Source organism: Sebastes umbrosus, chromosome 10 (assembly GCF_015220745.1).
Source record: "Sebastes umbrosus isolate fSebUmb1 chromosome 10, fSebUmb1.pri, whole genome shotgun sequence".
Taxonomy (NCBI): domain Eukaryota; kingdom Metazoa; phylum Chordata; class Actinopteri; order Perciformes; family Sebastidae; genus Sebastes; species Sebastes umbrosus.
The window spans coordinates 5,270,445-5,284,972 of NC_051278.1; the positions used below are offsets into that span (position 1 = coordinate 5,270,445).

The 14,528-nt window shown below is 39.8% G+C and overlaps 1 protein-coding gene across 1 annotated transcript in view; it reads right to left on the reverse strand.

The window, feature by feature from the left end:
• The window catches only part of mrps5 (mitochondrial ribosomal protein S5), a 30,041-nt gene extending 17,699 nt beyond the window's left edge, over window positions 1-12,342 (reverse strand). Inside the window, exons 1-6 of the mRNA XM_037782171.1 lie at window positions 12,248-12,342; window positions 10,175-10,327; window positions 7,532-7,657; window positions 6,580-6,693; window positions 5,509-5,628; window positions 2,709-2,743 (exon numbers count right to left, since the gene is read on the reverse strand). Coding sequence (XP_037638099.1) covers window positions 2,709-2,743; window positions 5,509-5,628; window positions 6,580-6,693; window positions 7,532-7,657; window positions 10,175-10,327; window positions 12,248-12,296 — 597 coding nt within the window. The 5' untranslated portion in view covers window positions 12,297-12,342. The remainder of the gene's footprint in view (window positions 1-2,708; window positions 2,744-5,508; window positions 5,629-6,579; window positions 6,694-7,531; window positions 7,658-10,174; window positions 10,328-12,247) is intronic.
• Between the last annotated feature and the right edge of the window lie 2,186 nt (window positions 12,343-14,528).

Sequence of the window (14,528 nt, forward strand, 5' to 3'; positions counted from 1 at the left end):
GCTTGGCTTGACTCGTTTTGACTCGGTGTGTCGGCCCAACAAGGACGGGATGTGCATCTCCATTACAACAGGGCTACGCGCTTCAATAGAAACAAACCAAAAAGAAGCAACTCTCCCCCCAAAAAAGCCCAAAACAAGCGACCTTACTACCGACTACAATATGAGAGAGAGAGGCGGCCACTTGATCACTTCATGTACAGTATGTATATATATATATATGAATTTATTTTGGATTGCATGCATTTCATTTTTGCATCCATTTTTAGCTCGTAACTTTACATTTTTGTTAAATAAACTGAAAGAAGTTGAATATTTAATTTAATTTTGCTTTGAGATCGTGAATCCAGTGTTGGTAAGCCTCATTGAAGAGAACGGTGCTGCGTTTCTTTTTTGTTTTTCAGTGCCAGCATGTTGCACCAGTTCGACATTATGTGCTCGTATATCACACTTACAAAAACGGTAAACTGCCTTCGAATCGTCCCCTACTTGAGGGCCAATCCAATCTTTAAGCCCACTCTCTTTTTCACAGTTTTTGTTGTACTTTTTGCCATATTTCGCCCACCTAGTACGTGGCATTGTTAGCTAAACTCCATCAACCCGGGAAGATTTGTCTCACAACAACAACACTCTGAGCGGTGGCGGTCATTCATCTCTGTGTGTGTGTTTATGGGCGAATGGGAGGGGTGGAGAGATCGGGGTTGTGCAACAGGGAAAAACTAGTCCGGTATAGAGGAGAGAGACAGGAGCCCAATTAAGCAACTACACTTCAGAGACAAGCCCAAAAAAACACAACCAGCGACTACCAATTTGTAAGCAACTTTTCAGGAAAACAAGCCCAAAGTTGCTTATAATAAGCAGACTTGGCAACTCTGCTGGCGGTCAAAGGAGCGGCTGTAACACATTTCATTTCATATTTTCTTCACAATAAATGCCCCCTGCTATTTTTGCTGCTTCCTCCCTGCAGTATTAGAAGACTTGTTGTTATTGAAGAATAACAAATTCCTATAGATTTTTCACAATAAAAGTGCCCCCCCCCCCTTTATTTTGTTATTTAAAAGCTTTTATTATGAAGGAGACGTCAGGAAGCACTAAAAATACAGGTCAAAACTGAACATTTCAATCACCATCTGACCTCCCCAAACTGCAGCTGCAAAATGACACGAAATGTAGTGCTCAACTGCAGCTCTGCTTGCTCTGTAAGTGTGCCTCCAACACCACCCATGTGTACACGCCACACTGCATTTTCCACCTTTTTGAGTTTCCTGAAAACAGTTTCCCTCCTCTGAGGCTTTCTGCATCGTTATTCTGTACAGTCTCATTTAGTCAGAGCAGCGAGCTGGTACCGGGCCGCAAAGAGGTGATCTGACAAGAACCGATCATCCGTCCGCTCCCACCAGGTTTCAGCTCATTTGTTTAGCTGCTGGTGATGATAACTCAATGCTGTGCTCTTGTTTCCGCTGCCAAACAAGCTCAGCTCAAGTCGCCAAAAGATGTCAGTTATTGCAGGTTTAAAAATAATTAGTTTTCTGTCAAAATGATGTGAAAGGATTTAATTTAAACTGTCAAAAAAATGAGTTCTCTCAATTAAAAGTTAATTCATGACAATGTTATGTTAGTTTGTTTGTGTGCAGCGTGAAACTGTTTTTATTCAAGATTCAGGGCTGTTTTCTTAATATTTTAAGCAGCAGCTGTCTAGTTTTGTGTTTGGACTGATAACTCAGAGTATATAGCTAACTGACTAACTATCTACAATGTCCGCAAACGTGTTTTTCATTCACGTGTCATGCAACGGATCCGCTCTCATCTCAAACTATGCAGCTGTCTGCACAGGCTCACGTTTTATGCTTCAAGTCTATTTTTTCGACAATATGCAAATAAACGTAAGGTGTTGATGGAAAATAGATCAGGAATGCTACTGGAACGACGTTTGCGGCTTACCGAGGCGCGCAAATCAAACAATTCGTTATCCGTAGCGGAAATAACGTTCCAAACTGAAGCAGTTGTTGATCACTAGTGGACGATTAAGAGGATGGAGAGTCAGCAGCAGACTTGCCAACCTGAGGATTTCAAAACCAAAGCGAAGGGTCTGGGGTTCCTCCCCCAGAAGTTTTTTAGTTTCAGAGACTTTGTTTCCTGCATTCTGGTGACTTTTAAAGAATGAAATTAACCAAATAATAAGTACATTGCAACAGCATTTTTGTTAAATAGGCCTATTTTAATTCTCAGGAAAGAAGACTGAATAATTTGCCCCTCTGGCGTGAACTTGTGTGAATCTCTGGTATAAACTAAGTCAGTTTTCATTCATTCATTTTTTGCTCCTGCTTGAGTATTTCTTTCTCTTTGTACTCCATTTCTCTCTCCGTCTCTCCCTTTCAGACACAACGCGACAACGGCACTACTGCGCTCTGAAACCCGTTATTTCCAATGGCATGCGCCACGATGGCTTTGCTGTGTGACCCCGGGGGGAAATCGGGAGAGTGCGATGATAAATGGGAGTCTCCCGGGAAAAACGGGAGGGTTGGGGAGTATGCTCAGCCGTCAATAAAATAGGTTTTTCAAAAAGTATGAATCACCACAACCACGAGAGGTCGTTGAGCACACAGTCACAAATGAGCACAGAAAATATCAGGCTGATGGGTCCGGTAGTGTGTGAGATTATCCGTGGACAGACACGTGCACATACATGACCGATCACATAAGACACTCACCTCAATGACACGTGAATCAAAGTCCTCGTATGTTTCTGTGGAGAGAGAGAGAGAGAGAGAGAGGGGGGATAAAATGAAGCTTTTACACTCCACACAAACACATTTGGGCACAGGCAAACACGCTCACAGACACTATAAACAGATTAGACCGGGCTCTTGCCAGCGTAACAAATACCCAGAAGCCCTTGCAGCAGCGCAACGAGTTGACACTTCTCATTGTCAGTGACCTCTGAAGGATGTTACTCTCCCAACAGCAGCCTGTTCACTTCTAACCAATTAACAACAAACAAAGGAGAGCTGACTCAGAGGCTCCGAGGAGGAAACACACACGCACGCACGCACGCACGCACGCACACACACACACACACACACACACACACACACACACACACCTCTCAGCTGGGACGTTAGCCCACCATCTGTAAGAAACTAAACCTGATCAGAGAAAAGCAACCTAGTTACAGCTCTCTGCACATCACACTCACCAGGCCCGCAGAGACAGAGAGTGTGTGTAAAGGAAGTGTTTGTATATGTAGGAGAGAGTGTATTTCATGGTGTGAGAGCTTGTTAGCATGGCGACAAGAGAGAGGAAATACCAAGAGGAAACGAGAGGAGAAGAAGAAAGCTGCGGAGGAAGCAAAAGAAACGACGAGCAAATAAGAGACTCAATTGAGGAAGAGGAAGGAGCTTTGCTTTACTACAGAGCCTCGTCCCCCTCGACTGTCAGCAGTTTGAGGTAAATGAGCTAAACTCAATTCCAACAGCAATGACCACGATTTAAACAGGTAATAAGGCTGGGAACAGGAGGCCGGCGGCTCCGTCGGTGAATCAGGTGGAATTAAGCCGGTGTTCCTCAGGGTTCGTAATGAAGAGTTGATTAGAGATGCACCTTCAGAGACTTTACAATACGTTCAACCTTCAACACGACGTCCTGATATAAAGCCTCCTGCTACAGGAGGCAAGATGCTGAGGGGGAAACTGATAGTGTTGGATCTACAGAGTTGATACACTTCTTTTCAGAGCTATATTTTTTCTACCACCTGACACCTCGGGGGTTAAACAGCTTCTACTGCTATCATGAGTCAAAATGTCCACAGCGGGGGAAGGTCTACTGCTTTTCTTACTATATCAAAGTCAGACAGACTCACAGGCGCTGTTTGTTGTTGCTCAAAATAAATTGATTACACTAAAAGTTCAACCACGTACACATCTCCATCCTGCAGATTTTAAAAAGCTTAAAGGTGCAGTGGTGCAGAAGAAATGGAGCAAATATGATTAAAAAAAGATATTTTAGTAGTGCATGAGAAAGGTAATCTGAAAAAAATCATGTGCCTCTGTGTCCTCTGGTGCTCCTAACGGCATCTGCAAGGTTTCACAGACCGGAGGAAAACAACCAATCAGAGCTGATCTGGAGCCTGCCATCTCTGAGCAGCTGTCAATCACTCAAGAACTCCGATCAAACGGTCAAACTAGGCAGCGCTGATCAAATATGAATCAATATTCTGTTACTGTAATGCCTATTTCTCTCCTCAAATGTTTTCAGAAACATCTTGTAGTGTACTGTTTAGCTGTAAAATGAGAAAGTTTGTGACCCGGCAGCCATGTTGAGATCAGTTGAGGAAATACCAAGCACCGCCCACCAGCCGGAGCACAGCCAATAGGAACGCTCTCTCTCTGAAATGACCTGTGATTGGCCAAAGTCTCCCGTCACGAGGTAGATTTTTTAAAGCCTGAAAACAGAGCCATGAGGAGGTGCAGAAGTCTAGTTTTCTCTCAGAACACTTGAATTACAGCGTCGTAGAAGTCTCTTGGTGGCGGGGAGGACGAAATGAAAATAGAAGGCGGTGGTTTAGCTAGTTGACATTTGCTAATCAGCACTAAACACAGAGCAGGCTGACCAATCGATCAACACGGCCATGCATGACTCTGGGGAAAATATAAACTATGGCAGAGAAACTTTATTAAATGAAACATAATTTATATTTTTTAATATCTTTTAATCATGACTTTTTATAGTGCTTCTTGTATTTTAATGTAATATATGTAATGTATTGTTTTTTTTTGTATCTGGACTTTAAGTCTGCAATAAAGTTTGAATTGAATTGAATTGAAAACAGTTTGGTCATTTAGGTTTCTAGTCCAAGAACGGAGAAGGAAAAAGACGAGAGTGTGGGAGGAAAGAGATAGATGGAGGAGGAGATGGAGGAGAGAGAGACTGAGCGGAAAGGAAATGGAAAGAATGACAAAAGAGATAGAAAGGGAGGGACAAAGAGGAGGAAGAGGGCAGAGAGTCGAGGAAGGAATCGAGAGAGTGGAGAGAGAGAGAGAGAGAGAGAGTAAATGTGACAGAGAAAAGCAGATACAGCGAGAGAGAGAGAGAGAGAGAGAGAGAGAGAGAGAGAGAGAGAGAGAGAGAGAGAGAGAGAAATAGAGAGAGAGAGAGAGAGGATGTCTTTCTAAATTAGGAAATTGTACCACTTGGCACTTTGGTCCCATTCTCATCTTCATCAGTCCTGATGGGACACCATACTCGCGCCTCTCTCTCTCTCTCTCTCTCTCTCTCTCTCTCTCTCTCTCTCTCTCTCTCTCTCTCTCTCTCTCTCTCTCTCTCTCTCTCTCTCTCTCTCTCTCTCTCTCTCTCTCTCTCTCTCTCTCTCTCTCACCCTCTCACCCTGTATTATTCCTCTACTGCTTCATCCATCTCTCTCTTTTCACATCACTACAGTCGTCTACGGCTGGACTGCAAACACACACAGTTTCCATGTTTCTACATCGTGGGAGTGTTTGCGTGTCAGTTTACCTCCGTTGGGTCCGGGGTCAGGGGCGCCCAGGCTGGTGCCCCCCCAGGAGTTTCCCGTCCATCCTCGTTCCCTCTTCACCTTCATCTTCCTCCTCCTCTCCCACTCATCCCTCTGACGCACTGCAGAAAGACACAGCCATCAGATTTAGCACCGAAGCCCTCCCGAGAGCACACGGAGGCCACCGCTGACTTCAAGGAGCACAACACGATGAGCATCAAAAGGTGCTATTTGTCATCGTCACATCAGCTGTGTAATTACTTTAACCAGTGAGATCACAGCGGAGACAAATTGGCAGCTTCTATGTCACACCAGCGGTGCTGTTGCTGCTTCAGTTTCTCAAAATTAAAGGTTCCCTGTGGAGCTTTTGACCTCTTGTTTTCCTACGAGTGGGTTCCAGTTTTGTTTGTCTCATGCATGAAGACGCACACGCACAGATTCCTGACAATTGACCCTTCGTTAAGCCCCGCCCCCCCACTGCTACTCCGTCAAGCTGTCAGAGCTGTCAGAGCATCAGAGCTGCATGGAGCTCACACTGTCACTAACTGCATAAATATCTAGCTAATCTTTGGAAAAACGAAAAAGTGATTTCAGAGAGAAGCAGACAGAAGAGTTTACAGGATGTGTTTGGCGGATATATCAGGATGTCAAACTGATTCAGCAACAAAAACAGGTTCAAAAGATAAAGATAAAAGCTAAAGTCTACAGATCGCAGTGTAAAAGTGAAGTATAGCCTACAGTATACCGTCAGTAGCTTGCATAGCATAGTGCTAAATCTAGTTAATGATGTGCTAAAGCACTCTGCTAATGTTAGCTCCACAGGTTTTTAACGTAGAAACGTAAGGTTTTAAAAACGTTTATCTTACCTCTCCGGGTAACGAGTATCACTATTAAACAACGTTTAACCACGACTAGCTGGAAATCCACAAAACCAGCCTGAAAATGAAGGGAATCTGAAATGATTGCATGAGAGTCTATGGAGCAGAGCCGTAGAGCTGTCGGATCCTGGTTTATTTATGTCTGTCTGCATGTCCAGAAGCTGAAGTGTGTATTCGGTGCATTCAGTCTAGTACCTAGTTCAGCCTGCATCTCCTGCTGCTCACTCTCTCCTCTTCGACTCATGTTCTGCAGAGAGCCGTCCTTCAGCACCGCAGCGTTCAGACCAGGCCACAGGAAACCACCTCGACCTGTTGATTAAAGACACGGAGAGAGAACTGAGAGAGTAGCGACTAACAAAAAAGAACAGCGGTAGAGTATAAATGAATGAGTATATAATCGACCACAGATGTATTTGAGTTCAGTGTGTTTGCAGGTTTCAGAAAATTCATTTGACAAGTTTAAAATTTGCCATCTGGAAATGACTTTTTGCCTAAACAAAGTCCAGCTAAACATTTACTGTTTGCACGACAACAACAAGCAGCAACATATCATTCATTTGAACTGAGCTGCATATTTGGTTTGTGGACCGTTAACAAATACATTAAAGACATTTTAAGACACAGAGTGTCACACAGATGACAAAAGAGCGATAAGCTAGAGACATTTAGTTAAAATGAAAGCAAAAGAGAGAAGAGACACACTGTCACAGAGACTGAATGAAGACTGATAGATCCTCTTTAAAGGAAAGTGAAAAAGAGGACAGGCAGAGTGAATGAAGGGTAACTGTCATAAATTAATCAACTTTAAAGGCACAATGAGCAGGATTTTCCAACCCGGTTGACGCAGCTAACTCCAACGTAAACCCATCCACGTCATTATTAGACGGCCGGAGTAACTGACGTAGTATAAAGAGTGAGAAAGTCCACATAGTCCACTTCTGAAGAAAGAAAATACTGTAAACAACAAAAACATTTTCATGTTTGGAAGGTGCAGAACGGACCTTCCAGAAAATGTACACTTATGTGTTCATCATAAGAGATTTAAAGAAATTCGATTTTGTAAGTTTCTAACTCTTAATTAGACACGGGAGAGTCAAGACAAAACATCTGCCGAGACCAAAAGATAGACAGACAGACGATGTCTCACCTTCTCCGATGTTCTGTCCTCGGTTCAGGTCTCTCTTCAGTTTGCGTTTGGTTCTTTTCCCTCGGCCCTTCCTGGCTCCGGCGCCCGTCTCCGCCAACACACCTTTCCACAACTCATCAGCCGTCACTGTAAAAACACACACAAACAAATGAACATAAACACAACAGCTCTAAAGATCTGTCAAATTTTTATCTTTACTCCATCCCAGAAAAGATCCCAAACTTTGCTGAACACACTAAAATAAAATAAAATAAAATAAATTAAAATAAAATAAATTAAAATAAAATAAAATAAAATAAATTAAAATAAAATAAAATAAAACAAAACAATATAAAATAAAATACAGAGAATTCATCAGCAAAATAGCACCAGTGCTGAGCTCTCAATCAAAACAAAAGACATCCAACTACCATTAAGTTGCAGCCCTAACTAACTCCAATCTAATGAGATCAACTCAGCCTTCATTTTGTAGACTGATTTTTAAACTTCTCATTAAGATCCTCAAAAATGTGTCTTAGCTAGTTGTCTTTCTTTCTTCCTGACTGAAAAGCCTTGATAATGCCGACAAGACAGACACCTTCAGTTCAGTCCACCTTCACAGCAGTGAGTTTAGCTCCACTCACCACGCCTCACACACAGCAGCCTCCGGATGTCATTTCTCAGGCATAATGCAGCTGAATTTATGCGCCCCACTAAAGCCGGCTGTTCTGAGGATGTATGGACTCTGAGGGCTGTAAGGGCCAGGAATAAAGATGTCCAACAGGTGACATATGGGATCGCCTGGGGACTGTAATTAAAATACAATAAACTCTCGTTGTGTGCAAAGACCTGGCACCTAAAGCGGATATACAGTACAGCAGGGTCAGTTTAGGACCCGCAGTATTTCCACAGATTAGGAGCCATCTGAAAACGCTGCACATCAGTGAAAAAACTGGATAACAAAAGTTTAAATACAACCAAAACTCTGCTGAGAGTAAATATTATATCACGGAGGAATAGGAGCCCAGATTCAGAGCGACAGGTTGCTGGTGTTTGAAATGTGTGTTTGTACCACAAACTGCAAACAGTGAGCGAGACATGTTGACACACACAGAACATTTGGTTGTCTGAGAAATGGTAGAAAAGGTAGTGACTGGAGTTAGGGAGTTAGGGAACGGGAGAGAGCGAGGAAATGTAGGACAGCTCCATAAATGGCCATTTAAAAAATGTTGTCTAAACATGCTCTGCTGACGTTCATCTGCTCCCCCAGTCAAACAGAAAGAATGTGGACATCCCGACTTTACACCCATATGTGACTGTTGATCATCTCATTTCATAACCATGGAAATTAGCATGCTGCTACCATACTTGCCAACCCTCCTGATTCTCCCAGTAATCTCCTTTTTTTCATCGCCCTTTCCCGGTTTCCTCACAGGGTCACAATTCTCCTGTATTTCTCCTGATTTATGGCACATTTTCACATTTGTTTTTCCTTTTTATTATCACAACCTGTTTCTGGCTCTGTACTGCCTGTACTGTATAATCCCTACAGTTTCCTGCCGGACAACAATACAGCTACACCTAACTTCGTTTCCTGTCGGAGAAGAGCTGCTCGCGACACAACAAGTTGTGTTGCGAGTGAGTTTCAGCTGCGCTCGCCACACATCACAGACTAAATAAGCTAGTGTAGGTTATCTGTGGCCACTTCTTCAGATCGTCCTCCCATCCCTCCATAGTAGAAAGCAGAGCTATGATCACATTATCCTGTTTGAGGTGTAACAGGTGTTCACACATGCTTTACTAGATTTTTTAATACATTCGCTTTAGCGTACCGTTACCATGGAAAACACTGGTTCCGGTTCAGTGACACGGCGCGCCGGAAGTTGCACCCATAATTCACGCAAGGCATCATGGGGGGTAGATAATGTTTACAAATATTAAAAAATGCATTTTTATCTCAGCATATAGGGCGTATTGATGGCAGCATCAATCCGGGAAGTCACTGCGTCCAGTATAATAGTTATAACATATAACTCACCATGAGCCCACAAATTCTTTTTTTTATTTTTCTGTTACAGTACGGATTAAATAAATGATATGCAGCATGTTAAGTAGTGAGTGTTAGTTGGTAGCAAGGATGTTTAACTTTGGAGAGAGACGGTCTAGCTGTTTCCCTCTACTTCCAGTCTCCATAGCTTGGCATAGAGACTGGAAGCAGAGGGGGTTAACAGCTAAGCTAAGCTAATTGACTTCAGGCTCTAAGTCTTGGATAGAAGGTGAATAAAAGCTTTTCCCCGAATGCCTAGGTTTTCCTTTAAGAATAAAGTGACCCAACGTATTGATGAATACAAACGTGTCACCATATACTAATAATAAGTTGAATATGTCCTGTCCCATTGGATCAACTTGAAAAGCCTCCACTTTAAGAAGCAAAGTGAAGGTATTTCAGCTTCTGAGCAAATTCATTCGATCAATCAACCACGTTACACGAGCAAAATCCAGGATACAACAACAAAACCATTTAGTAGCAACATGCCAATCATCATTTGAACAAAACTTATAGGTGCTTTTGTTTCACTTTGGGCTGTAACTGACATATTATGAAGTTATATATGCTCCAACGTGAGGACAAGGGTTTTAAAAATAATCTTTCCATATACTTACACTTGTTGAAGAAGCTGCCGTGCCTGGTTTGCTGCCATGCTGTTGCAGGGAACAGTGGAGCTGCAGGGATTCTTTGGAGAGAAGCAGCTGAGGCTCGACTCGACAACTGGGACACCTGAACTGCTCCCACTACGGTACGGAGCGGTGCTGCACCTGAGAGAGAGAGAGAGAGCGAGAGAGAGAGAGAGAGAGATCCACCATAGGGAGAGAGAAGATGTATTAAAACTGCATTATGTGCATAACACCAAGCAGGTTTAACATGCAAAGACACAGCCTGAACACACTCACAGCTGCAAAAACATCAGACTTCACCAATTTCCTCCCTTGGTTGCTACAATTATATACCCATTAACACACCACAGATCAGAAGCCTGGTAAAAGACATTCCTCTGACTGAAAAAAGATTAAGATTAAGATACACCTTTATTGATCCCAGCGGAGAAATGCGGATGTTGTAGCAGTACAAGGGCACAAATAAATACAGATACATAGGCTAAACTAAAACAAGAACAGAATGAAAATAGATACAAGGAGACAAATGTGGTGCTGATAAAACGACAGTATAGAGTGATTAATAGCAGCAGAGACTATAAACATTGTACACCAGTCTAATATATGGTATGACTAAGTGTATAGAGAGTTTATCTGCATTAATATAATAGAAAATAGTGCAAGAGTTAGTGTAACATATTGACATAATATAGTATAATATGGTAGCTACAATATAATATAAAATGGGGTATGAAACATAGTATAAACAAAATAAAACGTGCTATTCTAGTTATAAGTATGTCGTAGTATGCCGAATAGAATAAAATAATGAACTCAACCATTGCATAACTAATACTATTTTTCTTAGAGGCGTCTACATCTACTAATAAGCCGGGCGGCTTTAAATTGACACATTTTTGAATGAAGTCTGGTGGAGGAATACATGCATCATTTCAAGGCTACTTGGGGATCATTTCTATTTACTATAAACAAGACTGGAGTGTTAAACACCAGTACTAACATTTCCATGCTGTAGTCTAACGTTAGTAGTAAAACTATTTAAATAACGATTAGAGAGCACTAACATAGATGAATAATAGGAGGTGCATAAACTAAAACAAGAATGAAGTGAAAATAGATACAACAGCATTTGGAGATAGCAAGTGGTGCTGATAAAGTGACAGTGGTGCTGATTAACAGTGTACACCAGGTTTATATAGTATGATTAAGTAATGAGTGTTTGTCTGTATTAATATAATAGAATATAGTGCAAGAGTCAATGTAACATAGTGACATAATATAGTATCATTATGATATAGTATTGAATATGAAATATAGTATTAAAAAATAAAGAAACATGCTATTATAGTTATTATAATATAATATAGCTATTATAGTAAGTATGCCGAATTAAAGCATAGACTCAACCACTGCATAATAAATAAAACTAATCTTCAAAAGAGGCGTTTACATCTACTAATAAACAGGACAGGATTAAAGTGACACAATTTTGAGTGAAGTCTGGTGGAGGTAATAAATGCATCGTTTCAAGGCTACTTGGAGATAATTTCTGGAGTGTTAAACACCAGTACTAACATATCTGCACATATATGCTTTATGCATTAATAGTTAAATATTTAAATAACAATTAAGGAGCATTAACAACACTCAACCTGTAAAACAGCCACAGACCTGAAGTTAGTTATTCTCTAGTCATTATAACAGCCCTGCACACTGTGACAGCTCCACTGTGGTTCTACTGAGTTCTACTGAAGGCAGCACTGAAGTTACAGTTATGTTCTATTGATTGTGACATTATTATGCTCTGCACATTGTGACATTATAACAGCTCTTATAACAGCCCTGCACATCATGACAGCTCTGCACATCATGACAGCTCTTATAACAGCCCTGCACATCATGACAGCCCTGCAGCAGCGACCGGCTGCTCTCTGCTCAGTAAACAGACTAGAACCAGACAGTCTCACTGGTTATTACTATTACTACTTATTTAATACACTCTGATATGTGCACTGAGTTGTTTAAAGAAGCTGTGGAGGATAAAACAGAGAGATAACTAACCTCGGAGAGAGATCCGGAGGACACAGCACACCCTGATGGACGCCGCCATGCTGGAATACTGAAGGGTCCTTCAGAGGACAACAAGGCGTCTGAACGCTGCCTGATGAAAAATATAAAATACAGATGTTCTAGTTTTTGTATGTTTTATTCTTGAATAAATATTCACATTTTTAGGTAGCAGATTATGATAATAATAATAATAATAATAATAATAATAATAATAATAATAATAATAATATTAATGACAATAATAATAGTAACAATAATAATTCATTCATTCATTCATAATTTCATTGCTAAACTGTTTTTTTCGTTGTTTTTCCATGATAATGACAATAAAGTCTCTATTCTATTCTAATTCACTTTATTTTCTTTTTTTTTATCTAGTAATAATACTATTAATAAATCATTTTATTTGTATGTATTTATTTTTTAATTTTACTGTTTTGGCTTTGTCTCATTATTTATTTTATTTTTTATTGCACAATGGTGAAAAAAAGGCACATCTTACAATAAATACAATAGTTCACAATAACAAAACAACCAAGCATGCGATACAAAATAACAAAAAAAAATGAAATTACAAGACTTAAGTTATTAATAATGAAATAAAAACACAAGTGGTCAATCAGGAATTAAGGTACATAGATATTCATAAAATTATAGGGCTTTTTGAATTTTACAACATCTGACATATTTTTGGTTAGTATTATCCTGCTTAGATATTCATTAAATATAGGAATTGCCTTTAAAAAACAACATTTGTGTATTAAATATTTTGCCAAAATAATTGAATTATTATTCCCCAACTCTGTTTATTTTTACATGTCAGAGTTGGAAGATGTTTTCATCATTAGAAGTTATCAAATATTGAATTGCATCTCAAAAGGTCATAGTTAATCTACAAGAGAAACAAAAGATGCTTTTTCTCATTATCATCATACGATCACACTGAAGGGCTAAAATACAGTAGATAATGGACTTTAACAATAAATAATAATACACTTTATAGAATATAGTGCAAGTTTCTAAAAAAAAATTGTAAAAGTGCTACAACACAAAAGTAAAACATGTAATATAAAAATGAGAACAACAGTATTTTAAAATACAAAATTATAACAAGAAAGGGTTGATACAGTAGAGAAAAATATCAAAATAAATAGTTTACTTTAAAAAATAGATCCAATAAATGAAACGTTTTAATTAAACAAAATGTGTGATGTCAACTTTATTGTGAATCTTTTGGACCTCGTGAATATAGTATAATATAATATAATATAATATAATATAATATAATATAATATAATATGATATAATGTAATATAATATAATATAATATAATATAATATGATATAATGTAATATAATATAATATAATATAATATAATATAATATAATATAATATAATATAATATGATATAATGTAATATAATATAATATAATATAATATAATATAATATGATATAATGTAATATAATATAATCTGATATAATAGTATAAAAACACAAAAGAGCAAATATCCTTCTCATTCCCGACCTCCTTCCTCCGCTGATTTTCCCCTCCTCGTTCTCATTTCCTGTTAAACAACACAGAACATACAGTAACCTCCTGTTCCTCACACACACACACACACACACACACACACACACACACGCACGCACACACGCACGCACGCACACACACACACACACACACACACACACACACACACACACACACACACACACACACACACACACACACGGTGTTTACTATTTCTGTTTCATCACTTCATATTGAATCTATTGGTTAGCTTTGATTACGTTAATTTATCACCACTGAACCATCTTTGCTGTTTTTAAAACTGTGTTTTGTTTGTCAGCACGATGAGTTGCATCGTTTTGTGAAACATGGTCTGTGAATAATTTCAACATGAATTAGACGCTTGTTCCCGTCTGAAGAGCTCTCAGATCCGGGAGGAAAACAATCAGAGGAAAAACAAATTAAGGAGCTTTTACCGAGAGGCAGTCTGTTGATTGGCAGCAAATATAAAACCCCCCACAGAGTCTTGGTTTCCCTCTTTTCTTCTGATATGAATTATCACATCAAGAGGAGAGGAAACAAGATGATTATAATGTGGAGACGCTGAGGAGAAGATGCAGGAGAAAGGTGAAGGGAATGAAATGCGTGTCTGCAGTGGTGGAAAGTGAAGGCCGAAGTAAATGTGTTTATTTGTTCTGTTGGATTTACCAGTAAGAGATGAACCCACTAGGGGGCCCGGGGCAGTAACAAACCCTGCTGAT